The sequence below is a fragment of the Onychostoma macrolepis genome, chromosome 12 (genome assembly GCF_012432095.1).
Source record: "Onychostoma macrolepis isolate SWU-2019 chromosome 12, ASM1243209v1, whole genome shotgun sequence".
NCBI classification, from domain to species: Eukaryota; Metazoa; Chordata; class Actinopteri; order Cypriniformes; family Cyprinidae; genus Onychostoma; species Onychostoma macrolepis.
The window spans coordinates 4,398,078-4,420,279 of record NC_081166.1 but is presented as its reverse complement, the minus strand read 5'-3'; the positions used below and the strand labels follow the sequence as shown (position 1 = coordinate 4,420,279).

General features: G+C 37.1%; 2 protein-coding genes across 27 annotated transcripts in view; both read left to right on the top strand.

Annotated features, from left to right (window-relative positions):
• The first annotated feature begins 135 nt into the window (after positions 1-135).
• si:ch211-221j21.3 (uncharacterized protein C10orf143 homolog) lies at positions 136-4,584 on the top strand. 2 transcript variants are annotated; one of them, XM_058793783.1, is made up of 4 exons: positions 136-497; positions 917-1,048; positions 3,394-3,456; positions 3,891-4,584. In XM_058793783.1, exons 1-4 carry the CDS (start codon positions 426-428, stop codon positions 3,918-3,920), a joined length of 297 nt encoding a protein of 98 aa, XP_058649766.1. In that variant the 5' UTR covers positions 136-425; the 3' UTR covers positions 3,921-4,584. The 2 variants fall into 2 exon arrangements, with proteins under 2 accessions (XP_058649766.1, XP_058649765.1); XM_058793782.1 differs by having other exon boundaries at positions 3,391-3,456; positions 3,891-4,582.
• Positions 4,585-11,137: 6,553 nt separating this feature from the next.
• Positions 11,138-22,202, top strand: part of ebf3a (EBF transcription factor 3a) — a 109,610-nt gene continuing 98,545 nt past the window's right edge. For 5 of the 25 annotated variants that reach the window (XM_058792910.1, XM_058792911.1, XM_058792909.1 and 2 more), the window contains exon 1: positions 19,361-21,980. In XM_058792910.1, the coding sequence (XP_058648893.1) occupies positions 21,847-21,980 (134 nt within the window). In that variant the 5' untranslated portion in view covers positions 19,361-21,846. Of the gene's footprint in view, positions 11,157-19,358; positions 21,981-22,202 lie in introns of those variants that run through there. The other 20 variants (XM_058792908.1, XM_058792906.1, XM_058792904.1 and 17 more) reach the window with 13 other exon arrangements.

Genomic DNA, 22,202 nt, shown 5'->3' with positions numbered 1-22,202 from the left:
TGACTCATTCGCGCTCAGTAGTCTCTCGTCAAATAATAATACTCTATTTGACGTAACCCCGCCTCCGTTAGCCCGTACTGTTCACTGATTGGTTGGGGCAACTGTATGTCACTCATCTTGAAAGATACAGGAACTTATAATACAGAATACCAGCAGGGCATGAGGAGTCGCACGGGAATACTGCGGCTTTTGTTTTGCTTCTCAAAACGGGCATATTTAGAATTACTGTCTTTTTGTTGTATTTTTATAATACTTGTACAGATGCCTCAGTGGTCGATGGGTAAAAGTGCCCGCCTTTGACTGCTTAATACAATGGGTTTTTGACTTTGCATATTGGTCCATATGGGAGTTTGGGGCGGATTGTGTTAATTCAAGTGTTTGAATTAAAGCTAAGCTCTGCAGGCTTCAGTATTATAAAATAATCAATGGATTGCATAAGTCCCATGCAGAATAAGAGAAGACATAGTGGAGAGCTGGAACAGCGGCACAACCAGTCGGTAAATGGACTTAATTTTATTTACTATATCCTGATTCATGCTTTAAACATGCTAAATGTACGTTACATTATTATGTTTGCCTTTGATAGTATTTGTTTGACCTTCTGTGGCATTTGCACAGGTGGTTACCCTTTACAAAAGAGTTATGAGTTATTATTAGTATATATATATATATATATATATATATATATATATATATATATATATATATATATATATATATATATATATATATATATATATATATATATAAATAAATAAATAAACCCATCTGATCATCACTGAAAATAGCTGTCATGATTTATAGGAACAGAGTGCACCAACCATGGCATGAGGGCCACATTTGATTCCATTGGCATCGTCTTACATGATCAAGCTATAAATAGTTTAATGCATGTTAATCTTTTTGAACTTCACAGAAAAGGCTGTGTAATGGACTGGGAGGCTGTGGCCGGGTTGAATGTGGTGCGGTGATGGAAACTCCAATGGACACGTGGGATGCCCAAAATCACAGCCCTCAAAATGGACACAGCGCCAATGTCCCCGGCATGGTATACCATCTCGCATATGCCTGTTATCTGCCTGATAATGGGGATTTTTATTTTTTCTTCTAGGATTCCAAATGCACATAAAACATGTTAGATCTTTTCTGACATGTAGTTCTCAATTGGGTAAAATGTGACTGTTGTATATGTCAATAATTTTGTTTTAGAAACTTGGTTTCAAATTATGATTTATTTATTTGACTAGGGCTCCGACTGCCTCTCTTCTTCCTGTCTCTCTTGTTTACAGGGTTGTGATTAACTTGTATATTGCTCTTATCTGATGTTCTTGTGTTTATGAAGCATGAGGAATGCAGGGGTTAAAGGTCGTGGTCTATTAAGCAGTCTGTTTTATTGCACTGTTTCTGCCAATAGTTTTTTGCATTTACTGAAGTGATTGGAAATAATTTTGGGTCCTGTGGCTAATTTTACACAATGATTACAAAATGTGTCTCATTTTTAAAAAGGTTTAGCCGTATTAAAATAACTATTTATACGTTTTTCTTTTTTTCTTTTTTTTGCATCATATCTCTGTACATTTTTACAGAAAATCACAATAACTGATCTTGCATTGTTGCTTCAACACTTGTTGACGTAACAATAATTGTAATTAGTCTGAGTTTTTTAAGGCGGGCAGGGCAGAGTGTTACGTGAAGCTTGTAAGAGAAATTGTAAGGTAATTGACATAGAAGATTTCATTAATCACTAATAAGGCTACTAAAGCAATTATAAGTAAGCTTACCAACAAAGCAAAGGCTTATGAACAATGTTTTGACGTGCTCTTTCAAATAAAAAAAGTTTAATTTATTAAAGAAACTTTGATTATTGTGAAAAAAAGGCCATTTTAGGTAGAAATGGCTGGTTAAGCTAAAATAGGCCACAATTTTCAGCTAAAATGGGCTGCATATATAAACACACACACACACTTTTAGACAGAAATGTATAGGCTAGTTTATAGGCCTAGATAAGTATCCATACAAAATCTTAACAGTCTTTAAAGAAAAAAATTGCATTGCAGACAGTATGGCAGAAGGACAAGCAAAGAAAGAAAACAGAGAGACAAGAAGAGAAAGGGAAAGAAAGGAAGATGTCAGTAAAATGGGCTGCATACACACACACACTTTTACACAGAAATTGAGGGTGAAAATAGGTGTATAGGCCTACTGTAGATATGTATCCATACAAAATCTTAATAGTCTTTTAAAAAAATACATGCACACAAAAGACACCAATGCACAGAAACACACCTATACAACACGATTAGTTCATTTTTAATTGCATTGTTTAATTAAATATTCATTCAACTTTCTATTTAATGAAATATGTTTATGGTGTTGCTATGGCACACTAAAGACAATAGTGTCAATTTACTGTTAAAAATAAAATGATTTAAGCTGAAATTACCTGTGTTCTCTTTTTATATTGGCCCATTTTACCTGAATGTTGTGCCGTGGCTCAAGAAGATACCTGCTGATACTCTAACTCTCATAATTTTAAAATGTTATACTTTTTCACATTTAAAAAAATATAAATAAATTTAAGAGACCCATGCTAATTTATAAGAATATCATTAGATCTCATGCATAGCTTATTTGATGGTATAATAAGTAATTTACCAAAACGTGGCCCATTTTAGCTGACTTCACCCTATCTTGTGGAACCCAAAATACTGGTACTGAACAAACTTTTAAAGGCCGCTATTAAGTGTAATTTTCAGGGATTCTGTGAGTCTTAAAAGGTCTTAAAATTTGCCCTTTCACAAATTAAGGCCTTAAACCGGAGCAGAGAATCTTTCTGTTATCTAAACATACTGAAATAAATTGTGAACAAAATAAAGTGAGTTCATGCTTGAAACAAGAACAAACATCTGTCAATGTGGAATGAAAACTTGTTTTCCCTTTGAATTAAGCTGATTTTTCTGAGCCCACTGGTAAATATTCGTTCTTGTTTTAATCATAAACTTGTTTAATTTTAAAACGGAAAATGACAAAGATAATGGTGATCATTTTATTTAATTTATTTAATTTAATTTTTATTTAGTTATTTATTTTGTAAAATGAATTAAAGTAATGCAAATCTGTTGAAAGTTATTTATTTTTTTTAAACATTGCTAATTTTGAGACTATATTGATGCATTGTGCTCCATTCAATTTATTCCTTCAATTTTCTTAACTTAAAAAGTCTTAAATTTACCTTCATAAAACGTGCAGAAACTGTGATTTTACATTTAAAGTAACATTGTTTTGTTCGGAACTGAAACGTATAGTAATCATGTTTTAGCGTGTTCGTTTAATGGTGTGTGTCTATTTGCAAATCTTTATTTTAATCACTGATGTGTTTGGGTTTGTCAGCAGGTGTTACCTGCCCCAGGACGCGGTGCAGGACAGTATTGCCCCAGGTGTATGGCAGGTGAACCTGTGAGTAACATTTGGTATTCTTTGTGGGTTACAAATAATATCCCCCTCTTCTTTCATGTCAAAAGTGTGTGTGGATAACATGCCACTTTTTAAAATATGACACATTCATCAAATTTTGTGCGCACACACGCACTCAATCTACCCACAGCACTTTCACCCGAATGGCGTTGATACAAGCAATATGATTGCCTTTGGAAATTTTGTACTTCCTGCAAATCAATATTTATTCATGACGAGAAAGAAATGCACATTTTGAACGGTTTTCCCGCAGGCCAGAGTACCTACCAGCTGATCTAACCACTACGACACGGGAACAGTCAGCATATATGAATATCAATTTGCGTAGGGTTAATGAACATTATGCACACAATGCATAGAGTGTTGAGCGAAGTTGACCTGTGTCACATCAATGTTTCTCTCTCTGTCTCTGACAGGGCCATATAAACCACATCATGAGGTATTGATCAGCATTGCCGATGACTCCTGGAGAAAATGAATCGACTGAATAAACGGCCGATGCAGAGAAGCAATCTGCAGTTTATCCGTACCGTGTGGGTTTTTTCCCGCATGCTTTGTGCCTTCCATGCATTTTCCAACTGGCCTCACCTACCTACAGTAGTACCTATTATTGTTTCGCAGCAATGAGGTTCACATTACCAAGAACACTCCGATGGTAAAAAAAAAAAAGGCCATGAATGATGGTTTATATCACACTTTTAGTGAAGTGTGTTGAGATTTTTTGCACTGTCCATTTTTCAGTGTTGCGTGGTCTTGATTTTCAAGAAGGAATTACTGCTATAAAATGTAATGTTAGCAAAGTCTGTGAAACTATATGCACAAATAATCTTTTTTTTTTTGTCTATTTTTCTAAAAATTTAAAAAATAATAAATGAAAGAATTTTCATTTTTTTTTTTTTTTAAGTATGTTCATGGTTTAACATTTCAATTGCATTTAATTTGGTAGTTAAATGTATATCAGGTTCATTTGAAGGACATTTTTGTAGATATATTGTCACTTATCTCAATAGATTTGTCTTTTGTTTTGTTTTCCTTTGTAGAAGACATTTCAGTGTATTCAGTGATTTAACCTATTTGTATCCTTTATAAACCAATCCAGAATATTTTGCATAAAGTCTAATTTGATTAAAGCTTTTGTGTTTTGTTTTTTCTCAGGCTTTAAAAAAAAAAAAAACCAATACATGCTGTTCCCAAAAGTGCACACAAGATGGCAGTGTCCCATTCTGTTTTTCTTCCAGGGGGACTTGGGCAAGTCAGTAATGTTTAAAATCCAGCTTTTAAATATTTGGTACCACCATACATCTGTTTCTCCGCTTAATTCATTTTAAATATTCCTGGTGTTTTATTGAAATCAAAACATTAAGTTTTACAGTACATGCTTTACTTTTATCGGTCCACTTCATCATCCCACGCTAACCCACCTTCAACATACGAAGTTTTATTTTCTCAATAATGACTCTGATTAATAAGAAGAACACCTGCACCACCACATATTGATGCTTTTTCCATGAGGAGCAAAGACTTGTATCAGCTATTCCCCTCAGACAGCAAGTTTTAATACTCATTTTGACATGAGCGACTCTTCTCGCAGATATGACTTCCTCAAGCTGCGGCCCAGCTCATAAAACAAGCTTCTCCTACAAGAGACTTATAAGAGTGGCCGTGTATTCATAAGTCATAGTTTCTGCTCCTGTAAGTTATAAAGGAATTACCTCAGCTCAGGAGGAGCCGTGGGGACGGGTCGAAGTTTGTGCTAAGTCAACCAAGATGGATTTAAGTATATTACCAGCTCAATCTTCCTCACCCTCCCTCAGTGTTAGCTTTTGTCGGTGGAGAAATGAGAGGCAGCGTTCAGACAAAGCTTGACCTCTTGGGGCCGGCTCTCAGAGCCTAGATTTTCAATAATGTAGGACAATAAAGCTTAGTCCTATAACCTACTGCAATATGCTACAAGTGTAAAGAGCTTAGCTGCTAATAAAGGAGGCCGAGGAGTGAGAGCGCGAGCGGGGAAAAAAAAGGGAAAACAACAACTCATCTTCAGAACTCATATTTGGAGATCAACTGCGGCCCATAAGAGCTTTTCATAAGGACAGTAATGAGATGCTGAGGAGGAAGACGAGGAGATCAGACCGGTCAAGCCTGACAACTGCTATCTGACACAGTGGATATGAACACGGTAGTCCCTCTGAGCGCTTGTGACAGGTGCACATATATGTTTGTTTAGATGTTGGTGCTTTCGGCCTCATAGATGAGTTATTATTTTCCTCTCCAGCCCCCTCCGCTCTCGCCGTGACCTGACGCTGCGTGGACCTGCTCCTGGTTTCCCGTAAGTGGCCCAGGTTGCCGGTGTGTTCTCCTTAGGGAGACAAAGGGCTATTATGGGTTTATTGTACAGATCAGCGGGGTCAGGGTACACCGTGTGCACATGCAGGGGTAATTTCTGGTTCGCTTTCGTTGTCAGCAGGGAGGAGGAAAACCAATCGAGCGATCTACCGTGCTGACTAGTTGCTTTCTTGATTATATATGCGTATTCTTAATGATGAAAGTTTTGTCGGCTACACTCTTGCAAACAAAGGTTTTGTGTTTGTATTGATGCTTCCATGAAGAACCTTTAATATTCCAAAGGTTATTTATAGTGGAAAAGGTTCTTTAGATTATTAAAATTTTGACACACTAAGAAAAAAAGAGCCTTTTGAAAAAATAAATGATCACTGAAAGGTTCTCTGGATAACCCAAAATGGTTTTTCCATGATGAAAGCACACTTTTTGAAACTTTATTTTAAAGATGGTATGAATACACCTTTAAAATAAATATTCAAAAAGGGGTTATTACAGCAATGCCACTGAAGAACCATTTTTGGGTTCCACAAAGAACCTTTCCGTGAATACACTCTTAAAAATAGGTTCTTTAGATTATTAAAATGTTCTTCACACTAAGAAGAAGGAAAAAAAAAAGGTTCTTCTATTGCATCACCGCAAAACCCCCCTTTGGAACCTTTGGACTGTAGTTTTTAAAATAACCTTTTTTTAGTGTGAAAAAAAACATTTTAATAATCTGAAGAACCTTTTTTTCCACTACAATTAATTATTTTGTGAAATGTATGAGATCCTTCATGGAACCATTGATGCCAATAAAAATCTTACTAGTACTGTGTGCTAGCTTGCTGAACAGTGTACTACATATGTTTTTTTTTTTTTTGTAAATGCTAAAAGGTGAACTTGTAAAAGAAAAAGAAAAGATATGTTAAAAATAATGGCAATAATCACTTCCCATTAATCCAATACACAGGAACTGGAATATCCGTTTAAGCGCAGTGCACTGTGGGATACATTATTCCACACAGCGGAACATCAAACATTAATATGCTACACTGTTGTCACATGACCTTGTCATTTTGTGTGAGAATGCCGTTGAGTTACCGGTTTAAAATAAAATAAAAAAGGTTGTTTTGCATACATTTTCAGCAGTGTGTAAAAATGACTTGACTTTTGGCAATTCAATCAAATAATAATAAAAAATAAAAATAAAACATATCCCAATATTCAAAGCATGGCCTTTGATGTAAAAAAGGGGAAATATTTTCTCCTTCTTTTTTTTTTTTGTATTGAGTTTTTCAAAATAATCAGCATATGCATTGGATAAATGCAGCATTAACAGTGTACAAAGTTTAAGAGAAAGAAAATGTGAGAAGAGAGAAAGAAAAAGGGGAAAAATAATTTATCCTCCCTTTTAAAAAACAATAAGTCTCTTCTTGTGCTGTCCTAGTTAAATCTTACTATTTCCCTGCTGTCTTTATCTCCACCATTTTTTGGCTGCAACCCACTGGTTGAGAATCACTGCTTTATGTCTTCTGAAAATGTGTGCTTTGTGCACATTACTCCTTTTATTTACTGTAGAAAAGAGTTGAATATTTGTATCGCTTCTCCAAATGTTGCCATTATCTCGTCATTAAAACCGAATTTAAAAAAAAGCTTTTGTTTTACGCAGGCCATTCCGTAGACTCAAGAATCTCGTAAAAGCTGGATTTTCCTCTGTTGCTCAATGGGAGATCTCAGTTAAAGAGTCTAAAGGCCGAAACGCAGCAGTGACAAAATTTCCGTCTTTCCCCTGCTTCTTCCTGAAGTGTAGGGCCCGTCTCTTTCATGGCTGTGTTCTTTTCTGGATCTCATATACTCTTACACCATTTCCACCTACTTTGTTTATGAGGCTTTGATCCACAATATTCTAGGCTAAGTTACACCCATGCTCTGCAAGGTGAACCTGTCGGCATTGTTCCCAACGGGAACCTAATACTCGTGGAGTCTTTCCTCTCTCCTCTCAAAAAACTGCTCTCTTTAGTAACAGAATTCTCCAAAGATGCTGAACAAAAGGTCATGCACAAAGACACAATTTTATGCTCCTTTAATGAGTCAAATTTGCTACCTCTGCACTCACTTAAAGATACTTTGCTAGATAACGGCGCATTATCAAAACCCTCGTCAATAAAGGGCGTAACTCGTTGAATGCGGTTAAAGGGAACGAAAAGTGTAAATGCACCACGCGGGTGACCTGTGTATATATGACCATTTTGCACTGTTAAGATATCTACATCTTTCGGCCTAATCTTTTGATGTTTCCTGTTTATGAATGGACTGAAAGCTGCGCATTGTGGGAAAGAATAAAGACCGGTGGAGGTGTCTGCATTATATCTGTTAAAGAGAGTCTCAGAGACATGAATGTGGGGCACTGATTCATTGTGTCCTCACGGTTGCCTCATTCAGACTTTCATGGAAGCCTTTTGTCCTAAATCTTAAGACCCGTCCATTTAAAATCACGCCCGACAATGCTCTCATAGACGGTTAATATGCATTTGCGGACTGGTGGGGTGGCTTTTGTTAAATCGCTGATTTGGAAGGGATTCGCTGGATTGTTTATTTATTTATTTCATTTTTATCGAATCAATATCCCATTGCAGAGAGATATTGTAATGTGTAACCTTTACCCAATATGTTTTATTCATCTTCAGAGGAAAACGTGGGATGCAGAGGCCTGAACGTCGCTGAAACGTCGCTAATAATCAAACAACTCAAATTAGTCTGGCTGAAAACAATATTCCACCAATGTGGTGAAACCTCTTAACGATCATGAAATTAAATAACAAGAATCAATGTAATGCCTAAAAATGATGTGAAATGTGAGAAACTATTACCAAGGTTTTCTTTTGTTCTACATTGGGAACTCTTCATGGGCTGAACATAATCATATAAAGGTGTCTAGGACATCTTTATCAAATATTAATGCCTCGTAGTATGATAAAAATGTCGGTGGATGATAAAAACAGCTGGAGATGAAGGGTTATTATTGTGGATCTCACAAAAACACATTTATGGTCATTTAAAAAAAAAAAGAAAAAAAAAAACATTAATAAAATAAGCCTTTGTAATATCTTTACAATTTAGATAATACTTAACTTTTTTTTTTGACAGTACAGTAATGAAAATGAGAGTTGGCATAATAGGGTATATGTCGAACGTCACCTGACCAAACCCGGAAAACAGGTCTCATCGCTTCCGCTTGTCGGAGAATGTATTAATAGCAGTATTAAATAATGGCGATATCAATGGACTTTTAAGGTAATCAGTTCAATTAGCTAGCTGTTTTATTCGACTTTTATATATAAATGTTATTGAAAAGAATAAAAATAAAAATAATTTATATATCAACCTGCTATACCTGGTTAGCAGAATACGGAAGTCTGTTGCGCATAACCCCTATACAATGACTAGAAAGCAGAAGGTGCTTAATTATACTTCATATATGGCCTAGACATGTCCTCAAAAGGATTTGTGATAGTCAGCCATAACAGTCATGTGATAATAGAAAATCATTTTCAGCATCATGTGTGCATTTTATTTTCTTTGTATTTTTCCCACAGGTGACAGGTTTCAAAACAATGCCACCATATTTGTATTGGTTTTACTGAATTATCTGTTGTGTGTGTGATGATATGTCACCAACCATGTGCAAATTTGTAGCTTGTGCTTTGAAAGAAACACACATCAAGTCATGCAAAAATGCTCTTTTATTTTTCGAAAGCCACATCTCTTAGCATCGCTTGCTCTCCTGGGAACGGAGACCTCGGCGAGACCTCTTTCCCTTCAGTGAAAAAACAATAGCACAACTGATGCTGGTGTATTTTAAGGTTTTTTACTTAGCCTCGATCACCTCTGTGGCTCTTAGTGAGCCTTGACAGTGCTCGAAGCTCTCCAGGCGCTCAAAGCATTCCCCACAGACCCACACAACATACATGATGCCATGAAAGCATGTAGAGTAGCGCTGCCGTGTCGACCTGTCAGTCAGGAGTCAGACGCCGCTAACAGTTGAAATGCTGGAAGTGTTCGAGCACGTACACACACACACACACAAACAGGCCTCTCTCGCTCTGTTTAACGCCAGGCTGCGTGTCAGAAGAGACTGAAGTGAACAAAAGGAAGCGAAGCCCACGTGTGTCATGCAGGGAAGGGAGCAAAAGCAGCTAATGCTCGCGTTTTATCTCCTCACACCCTCCTGATAAAGAAAATAAAGCATAATCTAGATTAATAATGCATGCCGAGTTCACAGCCCCCCTGTCTTGTTTGTATCTACGCAGCAGTCGTGGTAAATACATCGGAAGATGTTTACAGAGGAAGCCGCGCACCTGGCTTTAAAGGTTAAATCAAATCCGAGTCAAAGAGGGGCGAACTTGCAGCCTGTCCCCTGAGGAAGCGCAGAAAGGTAAAGAGAATTAAGACGCATGCTGTTCTGCTGGGGAGGAAACTTTGCGCTTCCTGGCAATGACAGGCCTGTCGATTCACACTCGCGCAGATTCAATTCACATCTTTCTACTCACCTCCGGCATTAAACATGCTGCTAGCTGTTCTCTGATTAGCTTGAAATATACATTTGAGGCAGCGTAAAATGCTGGAAAACACCTGCGAGTAATATCGTTTTAGTTTCCTGCTGCATTGACAGTTTTTTAGTAATGATTTTTGGATGAATGAATGAATGAATAAATAAATAACTCACATGGAAAAACAAGGAGGCAGGAAGTCACATATGGGTGTAGAGTGTGAATGTTAGCTTGCTTGAAAAAAGATTGTAGTTTGTGTTTTTAGCATGTTGTATTTTTGAAGTATAATTCATTGTTTAATACATTTTCCCCACCCAAACGTTATGTACTAACTTTTAATGTAATACGAAATGATTTATTATTAATGAATCCAGATGTTTTTCTTAAAATGTTCTTTCTCTGATCAAAATGTTTCAAACAAAACATATGAAGAGTTCATTTGCAGAAACAGATAATCATCAGAAATCATGTTTTTTCATTGTGCATTCCAATTAATCTCAATCAAACTACAGTTGGGTTCTCAATCTAACACAGTAAAAACATGACAACATAATAAAAAACATGCTTTTTGAACATTTTTAAAAACTGAGTTATCTGTTTTTGCAAATAAACTCTTCATATTTTATTGGGAATATGTCAAGTGATAATGAACTCATAGGTTTTGTGTGTGTGTGTGTGTGTGTCCTCAATATCACTATCATCCTAAAATGTCTTCTGTTAAATCCTTTTAAATTACAGTCACTTCCTAATGACATCATCATCCAGGGCAGGAAGTGACATCACTTTGGGGGGAAAACAACAGCACAAATATGAGTGAGTAAAAATGATGGCTTCGTTGAATTATGTGTTGTTTTGGTCTATTAGATGGTTTTGGTTGAACCAAAAAAAAAAATAATGTTTTGGTTGAATAAACAGTGGTTAAATAATACAGTCGTGCAAGCTGATAAATTATTAAGTTTCAGTGTCTGAGTTTGACCACTGAAAGTCTGTGAGATCCTTTCATAGAAATATTTTTCATGAAGGTATATTAATTTAATTTTGCACAGTTGAAATTGTGTTTTTGCTCAAGTTGAAGTTGGCAGATGTTAAATGATCTGAGCAGTTTACTTTGTTTACAATCCAATTGATGTGTGAAATGATGTTTCAGTGTTTGAAATATTCATTCTAGTTATTGTTCTGTAAAAAGTCCTTAAAACGAAGCATGCTTTGAGAACAGAAGTCTTTTACAGCCCATATTTTACATTCAAAACCATTTCACAATGAGTTATGAGTTCATTTTCTGCTCCAAACAGGAAATAACAAGTACACACGAGTGCATCATTTTTATTTATTGCATATTTAGCCCATGCTACAGCTCAATGAACAAAATCATCATAAACAATAAACACATTTCTTTGCGCGGTTTCTGTGATCAAAGCTTTGGCAGCCTAATCTAACCAATTAATCCATTTATCAGCGGCGCACTAACAAACATGCCCTCCATATGCTGTTTCCAACACACCCTCTTCCTCGCAGAGCAGCTCAGGAAACTAGGGCGGCTCTTCACCAAGGCGATGTGTTCACCACAATCACGTCGTTGTTCGTTCCCTTAGATTTTAAATCAGTGGAAATGAGTCAGTGCCTACAATCTTTTAAAACTTCTGCACGTACATAGACACACACACATAAAAAAAAGAAAACAATACATGTGAAATTGGGGGTAAAAGGTTTTTGAACGCAGATGTTGCATTTCACTGTTTAATTTAAAGCTCTGTGAATTTTTTTCACAGTTTTTTTCACCTCTGTGGTCCCGGTACACTGTGCCGAGCTGACAGCACTTATTTTAAGCATTTACTTGGTGTGTGTGTTTTTTTTTTTTTTTTTTCACGGCTGCATCTTCATCTTTCTGTCTGTTAATAATGTAGAGTTCACACATCAGAATGATCTTCACGTTCTCCATCTGAGCAGGTTTCCTTTCTTACTTTCTCTGCCTTTTTCTTTCTCTTTGCAGCTCTTAGATTCTCTGACAGCATCTGTCAAAACCTACTGCATACGACTTTACAAAAACACAAACATCCAGTGAAAAACCTTTAAATTGAAGACCACACAACTACATTTGATGGTTAAGCCATTTTTGTGTTCAAAATATAATGAGCAACATTCATTAATAAACAGTGGAATTTATGTAGATTGAGCAGGGGATCCAAAACTCTGAGAGCACATTGAAAATCTGCACTGTAAAAAGTGATAAGTTGACTTAACCGTTGCCTTAAAATTATTAAGTAATAACAATTAAAAAAAATAAGTTAAATGAATTTTAAAAATCATTATTTACTTAATAATTTTAAGTCAACGGGTTTCCTCAATTGTTTTAAGTTAAGTCAACTTATCACTTTTTACAGTGTGGGATTTATTTTTTAATTGAATTAAACCAATTTTGTTTTTAGAATTTTGAAAAAACAAAAAAATGCCTTTGACTCAACAAAGTGGTCAGATTTTCTTAGAAGATTCTTTGGAATCTTCTGTGTCAATATTCCAGAATTACACACACATTTTTAATATTAAATAAACATCCACCACTACTCTCTTCATCTCATAATCGATCTCTTCAACATATTATATTATAAAATTTTGCCTTTGAAGAAATTTTTAAGAGAGTCAACCCTGAATGCTTTTTAGAGTTTTTATCTCAACCAAACTTTAAAAACCTGTTATAGGTGTGCTCTTTTGTACTCTTTCAACTTGTTACTCACCATGAAAAAAGCCAAAAAATCTGGCATGGCGTCAATATGCCAAACGGCCTTCCGAGATCATGATCATCAGGTTTTTGTGTTTTATCAGCATGTGTGCTTCTGTGATTAAAGCAATTGGATGACACTAAATGCTAAATTCTAAGACATTCTGAAATTCATCAAATTGTTATTCCGCTCATTAAATTTTGCACTAAATTAGCAAATCCCCAGCCTTTTAGACCCTGCTGTATATTTTGCCCAATATCTTTCATAGTTTGGAGTGGCACTATTCCACTAAAGTTCCTCAAAGATATGTGAGAGTAAAGCATCCCAAAAGCAGTCGCCTGGTAATTTTGAGGAATCCACATCTGATGTTTTGTGTTGCACTTAAAAATGCATAAAATGCTGCTTTTAGGAAATAAATAATTCCAGCAGCTGTTTTCATCTCCATCTTTTGAGGAATATCATTAAAGAGGCTGTTTGTTTGCTTCCTCTGTGTGATTAAAGGTTCAGTTATGCACGTGGGCGGCGTCGAGCATCTTTAGAATGAAACTGTGTGAATCTGTCCAGGGCAGAGATACAGTAGAAACCACAGAAGACGGCGTTATCCCCACATGGGGTAAAACACACACACACACACACACACACACACACACATTTAGACTGCCTTCCCAGCCGTGGGACTTGTCACTACTGTGGTCTGATTCTAGACATCCAGAATGATTTCTTAGAGTTTTAAATGAGGGTGAAATTGTAATTCAAAGCAATGGTATTGAAACAATTCAGGCTTGATATGCCGTTACGACATCAAAACAATGGACGACAAAAAAGAATTAACTACCAGACTCTATAACAATATTAAGGCTACTCAATTAAAAATTTATGGGCTAATAATGCACCTGGATACAATCTGACCTGCCATTATGTGGATGTAAGACACGTCTCTAAGTGAGTGTGCGCCTCCGCTCTTACGCCAGTGCCACTGGGAATTTAAACTGCAACGTAACACAGCAATAAGGGGCTGTGTGAACTTTGACCTGTTGACCCTCCCTATTAGAGCTGGCAGCTGGGGAATTTCATTTTGATACAGCAAGGCAGTCACTAACAGTCCCGCTTCGTGCTACGAGTTGTCATTTCTCACATTTTCAATTTCTTTCCTCCGTAGTTTTCATTTCATAGCGTTGACCTTTTTGACTCTGTCATGTGGAGTGTTTGGGTGATGTGCTCTCAGGAAATAGCAGAAGTTCCGAATGATAAATTGTGGACTACATTTGGTAGTCCCGTTGCATCACAATAGTGTGCAATTGAGTGAGAATTGGTTTTGTTTGGCAGCTTAATCTGAAAGTAAAATTTCGAGGTTTCCTAAAGAAAGCTTTAACTATAAACCTTTCCATAATGCAGTTAAATTTTTTTACAGTATTGAAAATGTGTTTGACTCAACACGCAATTTGAAAATGTGTCTTTTTATGTCTCTGAACCATTCTGAAATGATATGGTGAAATTGAGTATACACATTTTATCAACTGGATTTTGACTAAAACCCGGTTTTTAGACTATGATCTGTCCTGTGAGAGACAGGCTTTGCTCAAATATGTTTCAAACTGATGCCATTTTTTTCTCAGTTGCAGTGTTGCTGTAGTTACTGCATTTGACCTAAGTAGGGAAACCCTTAAATAGTTTAACGAATGGGTAAATAAAACAAAAAGATTAGTTAATTGCAAATAATCTAAGTGGAAAATAGAAAGATGTGTAAACATTTACCTTTTCTACACTTAAATGTATGCATGGCAGAAAGTAATATTTATAGTGATTGCATTGTTTGAAAGGTATATCTTGAATATTTATTTTCTGTACACTGATATATATATATATATATATATATATATATATTTTTTTAAGTTGTAACTAAAACAAGAAAATGCTATTTCAGTCTTTCTATTTCAGAATTTCACCTTTAATTCAATGTATTATTTGCTGACTCTTTGTAATTATGTGTGCGATTTACTAGCAATTAGTGAAAATGGTTTCTACACCATTCAAATGTAGGCAACTTATTTTAGAGAAATTAAAATGACACATGCAGCAAGCACTGAGAATGTATTTGTTATGTACTATCTTTCATTATGTATTTTATTCTTTAAAAGTTCAATTCTATTCTCCAGCAGATGATGCAGGCTCTGACCTCAGGCTCCGACTGAAGGGTCTTTTTTCTTTTTTCTTTTCTTTTTTACGCCTCAGGCCTGTAGGTGGGGCAATGGCACCACATAATGGACCTTTCTGTGCCAGAAAAGCCTGAGATGGTCTCACATACAGGGGCAGAAGTGACTGAACGCCTATAGAAAGGCCTCAATAGACAGACCGGTGGCTCTTCCTCTCGGTTACCAGATGTTCAAGCTCCCAACGAGCGTCTGATTTGTGAAAATAACTGTGAGAAAGTAGGTCAATCACGTCTCGTGAAGGACTTGCTGCTGGTGACAAACTCATCGCAGGTTTAAAACCGAGACTTGAAATCTCTGTCTCTGTCGCTGGTGCTGTATGTATGGGGCCCCGAGCGCAGGTGCAGCTGACGGCCCCGCGCCGTTAATTACTCCGGTAAACTTTGTAATCACGAGAGTTTACGGGATCTACCGAAATGAGTTGTAGCTGACCCGCTCCGTCTCTTTTCAGAGCCCATTTCCACTGGATATTTTACATGTTAATTGTGTAGAATGGCTCTCCGCTCCTTTCTTTCTATAGGTGCTGCCTGGAGCTGCGCCTCGGGCTCTTTCTCTCTCTCCCTCTCCCTCTTCATTTCAGCAGCAGAATGAAAATGCTAATTATTATATGGCAACCTCGACATAACCAGCCCATTTCACATGTTCTGCTGTTTTCATTTAAAATCAGCTGTGAATCACGATCTTTGTTACACTGACACACAAAGAAAGAACTTGAGGTTAATAATGACAACTATTATTATTAGTTGTTGGTGTTTAATCATTAATATATTTGTTTTAAAGATTTATAATACATATACTTTATATTATAATTTGAACTTTTAATACTGTTACCATACATCGTCACCATTGTTATTGTTTCTGCTTTTTAATAATTGCAATTTTATTTGAACAACAACAGTGGCTAATAAAAACAAAGCTAATTACAATAATAGCCTAATGCGTTACTTATGCAAATATAAGGCAAATTATAGAAAAGTTTGTCTCGTGCAGTGTGTAGGCTATTTAAAATGCTACGTTCAAAGGAATACAATTTTAAAGATATCGAATAAAGACAGTCTGTGTGAAATCCATACGTAACTAGTTTAGAATAAATATTCTTTATATTTAAACTAAATAAATGTAGGCTATACGGACCGTACAGGAATGGTGACCTGTTTAATGTCGTCAGGCAGCATATAAGGATTGAAGTTATTTGCAGCCAACTATAGAGCTGAAGTTTGTAATTGTCACTGGAGTTGTATTGGGACATCTGCTCGACTGTATCAAAGCCGACACGAGAGTCCCAGCGGCTGAGCAAAAATCTGAGTTAATTAGCGCGATACATGTTTAATTAAAGCCAATTACAATATCTAAAATTACCTAATCGAAACCTGTTTTCACAGTGAAGGTGCCCTCAGCACGATCTGTTTCACACAGAAATAACGCATGCATTTTGCAGCACATGCACTTTGTGCTTCTGCACGATACAGATGCTGCTGGATATGGAGATTTTTTTATTTTTTTATTTTTTTGTCTGCAAATAAAAGCATCAGCAGATATTGGACACGACGGCGTGTCACACAATACAATACTTTTATTGGAGTTTTTATTGTTTTCTGTAGCGAGTTAAATGTAGCCTAGTAAAATGCATGTATTTATGTATAGATTGTTTAATTTACGCTGGACACTTTAATCTGCGAAATAATGCTTATAATTTGTTCCTTAACATTTGATAACCATATCAGACTTCGCTTTTTTGTTTTTAGTCTTTCTCATCGTCTTTTTTATATTCAGACTGTTTGATGATCGCAAACACATCCAATGCACGACAGCTGTGAAGTGATAAATTCTGGCACTCCTTAAAAGAGGATCAGAAACTGATTGGCTCATGTTTGATCGATATTAGGCTATTGATTAGTGCTCTTCCCCCGTTTAATTGTGCTGTGATCTCAAACGCTGTTCCACAGATGCGTCGAAAGGAGGCGCTCTTCATCAAATTTCTCTCAAAGATTAAAAGCTGCTCCGCCAAAAGCTCCCGCAGTTTCCTCCGGAAAATAAATGAATATATTTTCACGTTTTATTCATTTATGCTCAAATTCGTCTTTGAGGGAGAAGAATGAGATTGATATTTGTCATATTGTTAATGATAGCTATTTTAGACGAGGTAAATAATTAAGCACATTGTTTGTCTATTTTTTCTACTGTTCATGTATTATTTATTCACATATTTTATTATTTATGTATTTTATTATTTAACGCTATTTGGTTTTTAGGCTTTATTTCAACCCGCTACAAATCCACAATTGAAAAAAAATAAAATATGAACTTTAACTTGTTTTATTATAGAACATGCCTATATAATAAAACGGCCGATATAATTTTATGCAATATCTGCGCTTGTTCTAAGCACAACTTTATATAATAGCGCCAGAAACAACAATAAACTGTTATTAAAAAAAAATAATAATAAAATGATGACTTGACTCTAATAGCAGTGCACATAATTAATCAAGATTTTATTTGCCCTCATTTTTCCCTTTTCTGATCATTAACGATGTAATTAGTTGTCATGATTAAGGCGAAGAGAACATATGCAACAGTTTAAAAATGCAAAGACGAATGATTGATTCACCCTGTTTGTCATGCACTGACGTTTACGCATCTTTGATTTCCATCTCTCTCCCTCTCTGCTTTTCTCCCACACTCCCTTTTAGATAAACCCACTACAAATGTAAAAATGATTTTCGAGTCTCAATATAAGAGGACATGGTTTTAAAAGCAAGCAAATCTGAAATGTTGGTCCTCATTCGTTTCCAAATAGACGTTCTTTATTTTTGATGATCGAAAACACCATGTTGTAAAGAGCTGGGACGTTTGGAGCTGGCACATCCGCTTAAAACCTAGAAACTTGAGCACTTGGATTGATATTCCGAAGGTAAATCATCTTTCAGCATCTCTACATGAGTTATGATGAGCTGGCTCACGCCTTTCACTACATGACGTGCTCTCTGAGTGGTCAGTTGTCCGATTTTACGCACTCAGAATCTCAGCACTGCTAATTTAATTTCATGTGTCAATGCCAAATAACAGCCCGAACGCACATGTCAACGCTTTTCTGTGATGTTGGAGACGGACAGGCCCTCGCTCTCTCCAAGCAATTTTATTACGACCATTCCTCACCTCTGCAGCTTCTCTAGAGTTTTGCTGGTGTCATTTCTGCTCCAGACCTTTAAGATTAAAACTGGGCTTTGGATGATCTGGCCGTGCGCAAAGATGCAAATAGGAAAGTCGTGGTGCGCTGGTATGATGCGTGGAGGGGACATCTGGGCACTGGCCATCTGACTGACTTTGCCTTGACATCTGGGAAAGCCACTGGTGTGTGGCACGCGAATCGGTTGATGTCGCTATTTAAATGCAAATTTGTTGGGGATCATTGGAGCCTCACCCCGTAAATTCACACAAAAGGAACACTTCACACACAATAAGGAGGAGGGTCGTTTCTTCGGGAGGTCTTGGCAACGCCGAACAAATCTTATTCAAACCCACACACACCTTCTGCATGACTAACTTTTCCTTTGTCCTGCGCTCTCGGTTAGTACATCTCCCCAAATAAGATCTAACATGGGCAGACAGAATAGAGCTCAATCCGCAGCTTTCACTTAAAAAAAATAAATAAAATAAAATAAATAAACGCTCCAGTTAGAAGCAAAAAGCTTTTCCGTGTCACAGTAGAACATTTTAGAAAGATGGCTTTCTAAAAAGAACCCATGAACCCCAACACTAATCTGAACAGTTTATAATTTAGCAAGTTTTTATGATCGTCAACAATAATATTAAACAATTAAACATATGAAATATTTATTATTATTATTATTATGAAATGAAAACCATATAAGCCTTTTTTGTGTTGCAAACTGTCTTTTTTTTTTTTTGTTTGTTTTGTTTTTTGCATGCAGTAGATATTTTAGCTGCGCCTTTAATTTTTTTTTTTTTTTTGCATAACAAAAACAGACACATCTGACACTTTGGAAATGTAAAAAGCAATTAAAGCGGTTATCACAATAAACACGCCGGATTTTTTTTTGTGTCATAAATTTGTCCCGCACTTTATTTTCAAACGTCGAGGAGCGAAAGTGAAAGTTGGTGAATTAAAGAGCGCATTTTGCACGCTTTGGCTCCGGGCTCCAGATGAGCCTCAGAAATGAGCCGAGATGGATTCAGGCGAGCAGCTGATTCTCCAGTCTCCGGCCAGATGGCTTCTGAACACAGATTTGCATTCATTTTCGCCTAATATCTTCCAAAATAGAGGGGCAGCTGCATTTGTTGTCAAATAAGGTTTAAAACTCCTTTTTAGGACGGGATCGTTACCTACGCGATGGGATTGTTGAACTTCTCTAGTCAACAGTATCAGATTTAAAGGGATTTAGACTAAAACCCTAATTTGGTAATCAGATTGAAATCGCTTTGGTGTGTAATCTGTATTAGAGATACTGTAGATTAGGCCTAGGGTTAGCAAACCTGAAATATTTATCATGGTAAATTAAAATAGGGTTTGGATAAAATAAAATAATATTACTTAAAAAAACAAACAAAACAAAAACAAAGAAATCACATGCCAAATAGGTCTCCGGAAACGTTAGATTTATTTATTAGCACACGCGTAATTTTATTCGAGTTTTCGATAACAGTAATTATAAGCACATTTCACGTGAAACATAAAACAACTGTTTCGTGATTAAGACAAATAATAATCATCATCATTTACTGCCTAGAGTGCCATTTAACATTAAAGTTCACAGAGGCATTCAGTGTATGCATGGATCAAAGTCATTGCGAATTAAAGACAAAAAGCATATCAATCTTAAATTGTCGTAAAATATAATTTTATTACTTACGTATTTAATTAGACGACGATGCAATGTGATGGATTTTGAGTCGAGGCAAGAGCAACAGCTTTGATAATTCACTTATCTTTGGCAATAGTCATTAACCCCCAACACTAGCAGAATAGATTGCTGTGTAAAACACATCTCTCTTCTCCTCTCTCCGTCCATCCATCCATCCCTCCCTCCAGCGCACAGGGTCCCCAGATAACCAACATCGGACTTCCATTTTCGCCTATTAATTCAAATATTAACATACATGCAGAGTCTGCCAATATCGGAGACATGAGCACCTTACGAAATGAAAGGAAAAAATGACCCTTATTGTCCTGATAAATGATTATATTTTTATTACAAAAGACATCCTACTTCTTGCGCATAGAAGGAGAGGGTGGACGCAATGTTTCCCCCGAGTCCTTTCACACTTTCAGATGTAATTCTGCAATAATTTACAAAATTAAGCGTGTACGCACTAGGACTAGGAGTTTGACATCGCCTCGGCTCGCTCCACGCACGCAAACCGGGTCTTACATTCAAGCAGTTAAACGTTGCCATAATTTAAGACGCGCATTACGCCATTATGCAGATGCTCAGGGTGTTTATTATAAGGAGCATGTAGTCTTAAAAAGCCAGTACACCTTCCTGATTTGAGAGTAATCAAAGTGAATCGATTTGGAGGCTCGCGTCCGGGACGTTTGGCACCGCTGTCATAGTGATGATGGCCCAGTAAGACTTTTTAATTTTTTGATTCTGAAAACCAATTGCAGCGGATGGGTGGTCAGTCAGTGCTCTTTTGCACTCTATAAACTTGCATGGCAGTTTTTCAGGAAATATAGTTCCCGCGCGCCGCGCTTTATTCGCGGGCTTTCATTATCATTCATTTTTGTTCCTCTCTGATGATTATTTGACACGATGCGCACTGGAAAAGCAGTAGCAGCAGCAGCAGCAGCGACTCCAGTCGCGTACGTACTCACGGTCCAAGCTTAAAGCCCAGCGACAGGAAGCGTCAATCCTCTCCATGTATGGGCAAAGCCACGCCCACGTGCGCGTCATCCTCTGACAGCGTGGATCCCGTGGGTCTGGAGTTTTTGGCTCCCGGGAAAGGTTCCAGTCCTGGGGGATAGAGGGTTGAGTTTTGTATGCTTCCATCCATTCTGCAAAGACGCGCTAAAGGCCCCTCATCATCCTCTCCCGTGTCCGGGAACACCTCCACGGTGATCATTTACGCGTTTATTTGTCTTTTGGAGCCAGAAGTGGTGGATTCAGCAGTGTCCCGAAGCCTTTTTTGATGCTGTTGTTATAGGATGCCACCAAGCTAAGAGCATCATCACCATCATCATCATCATCATCAACAACAATAACAACAGAAAGTTGCAAGAAATGTTTAACTGAATTAAAACGAGTCTAATATCCCTGCTATTTGCGCGACTTGTTTCGCTTCTTCCACGGGAGGATCTCCATCTATCCAAACAAGCTGCTTGGAGAGGCTTGAGAATCTTTACGCACTGAATCGTTCATGTGGTGCCAACGCAGGACGGACTGAAGAAGGAGTCGGGACTGCTTTTTCTTTTCTTCTTCTTCTTCTTCTCTTTTCGACAAATCCCAAACAAACTCTCACGGCTATCCGAAGGGGCTCTTGGAGAGACGACGCGCCCTCGCTCACACTCTCATTTCATCTCTTTGGCTGGAAGTGGGTTGCACGCGAACTGTTTTAATGTTTGGGATTCAGGAAAATATACCAAGAGGGGGGACCACTATGAAAGAGGAACCGCTGGGCAGTGGCATGAATCCGGTCCGATCGTGGATGCACACGGCTGGGGTGGTGGATGCGAACACGGCCGCCCAGAGGTACGTTTGCCAAATCATCCGATTTTTTAATGCATTTCTCAGATCGACCCCTAAATCCCCAATATGCCATGTATCAATTACACTCTCCCCATGCACCTCTTCGCCGCTTTCCCCTGTTCATTACATCATATTACAGTTTAAGTGACAAATCAAGAATTCTCCCATGTTTTCATTCTATCTACATCTATCTATATCTCAAGTGTACGCCTGTTGTTTTAACCC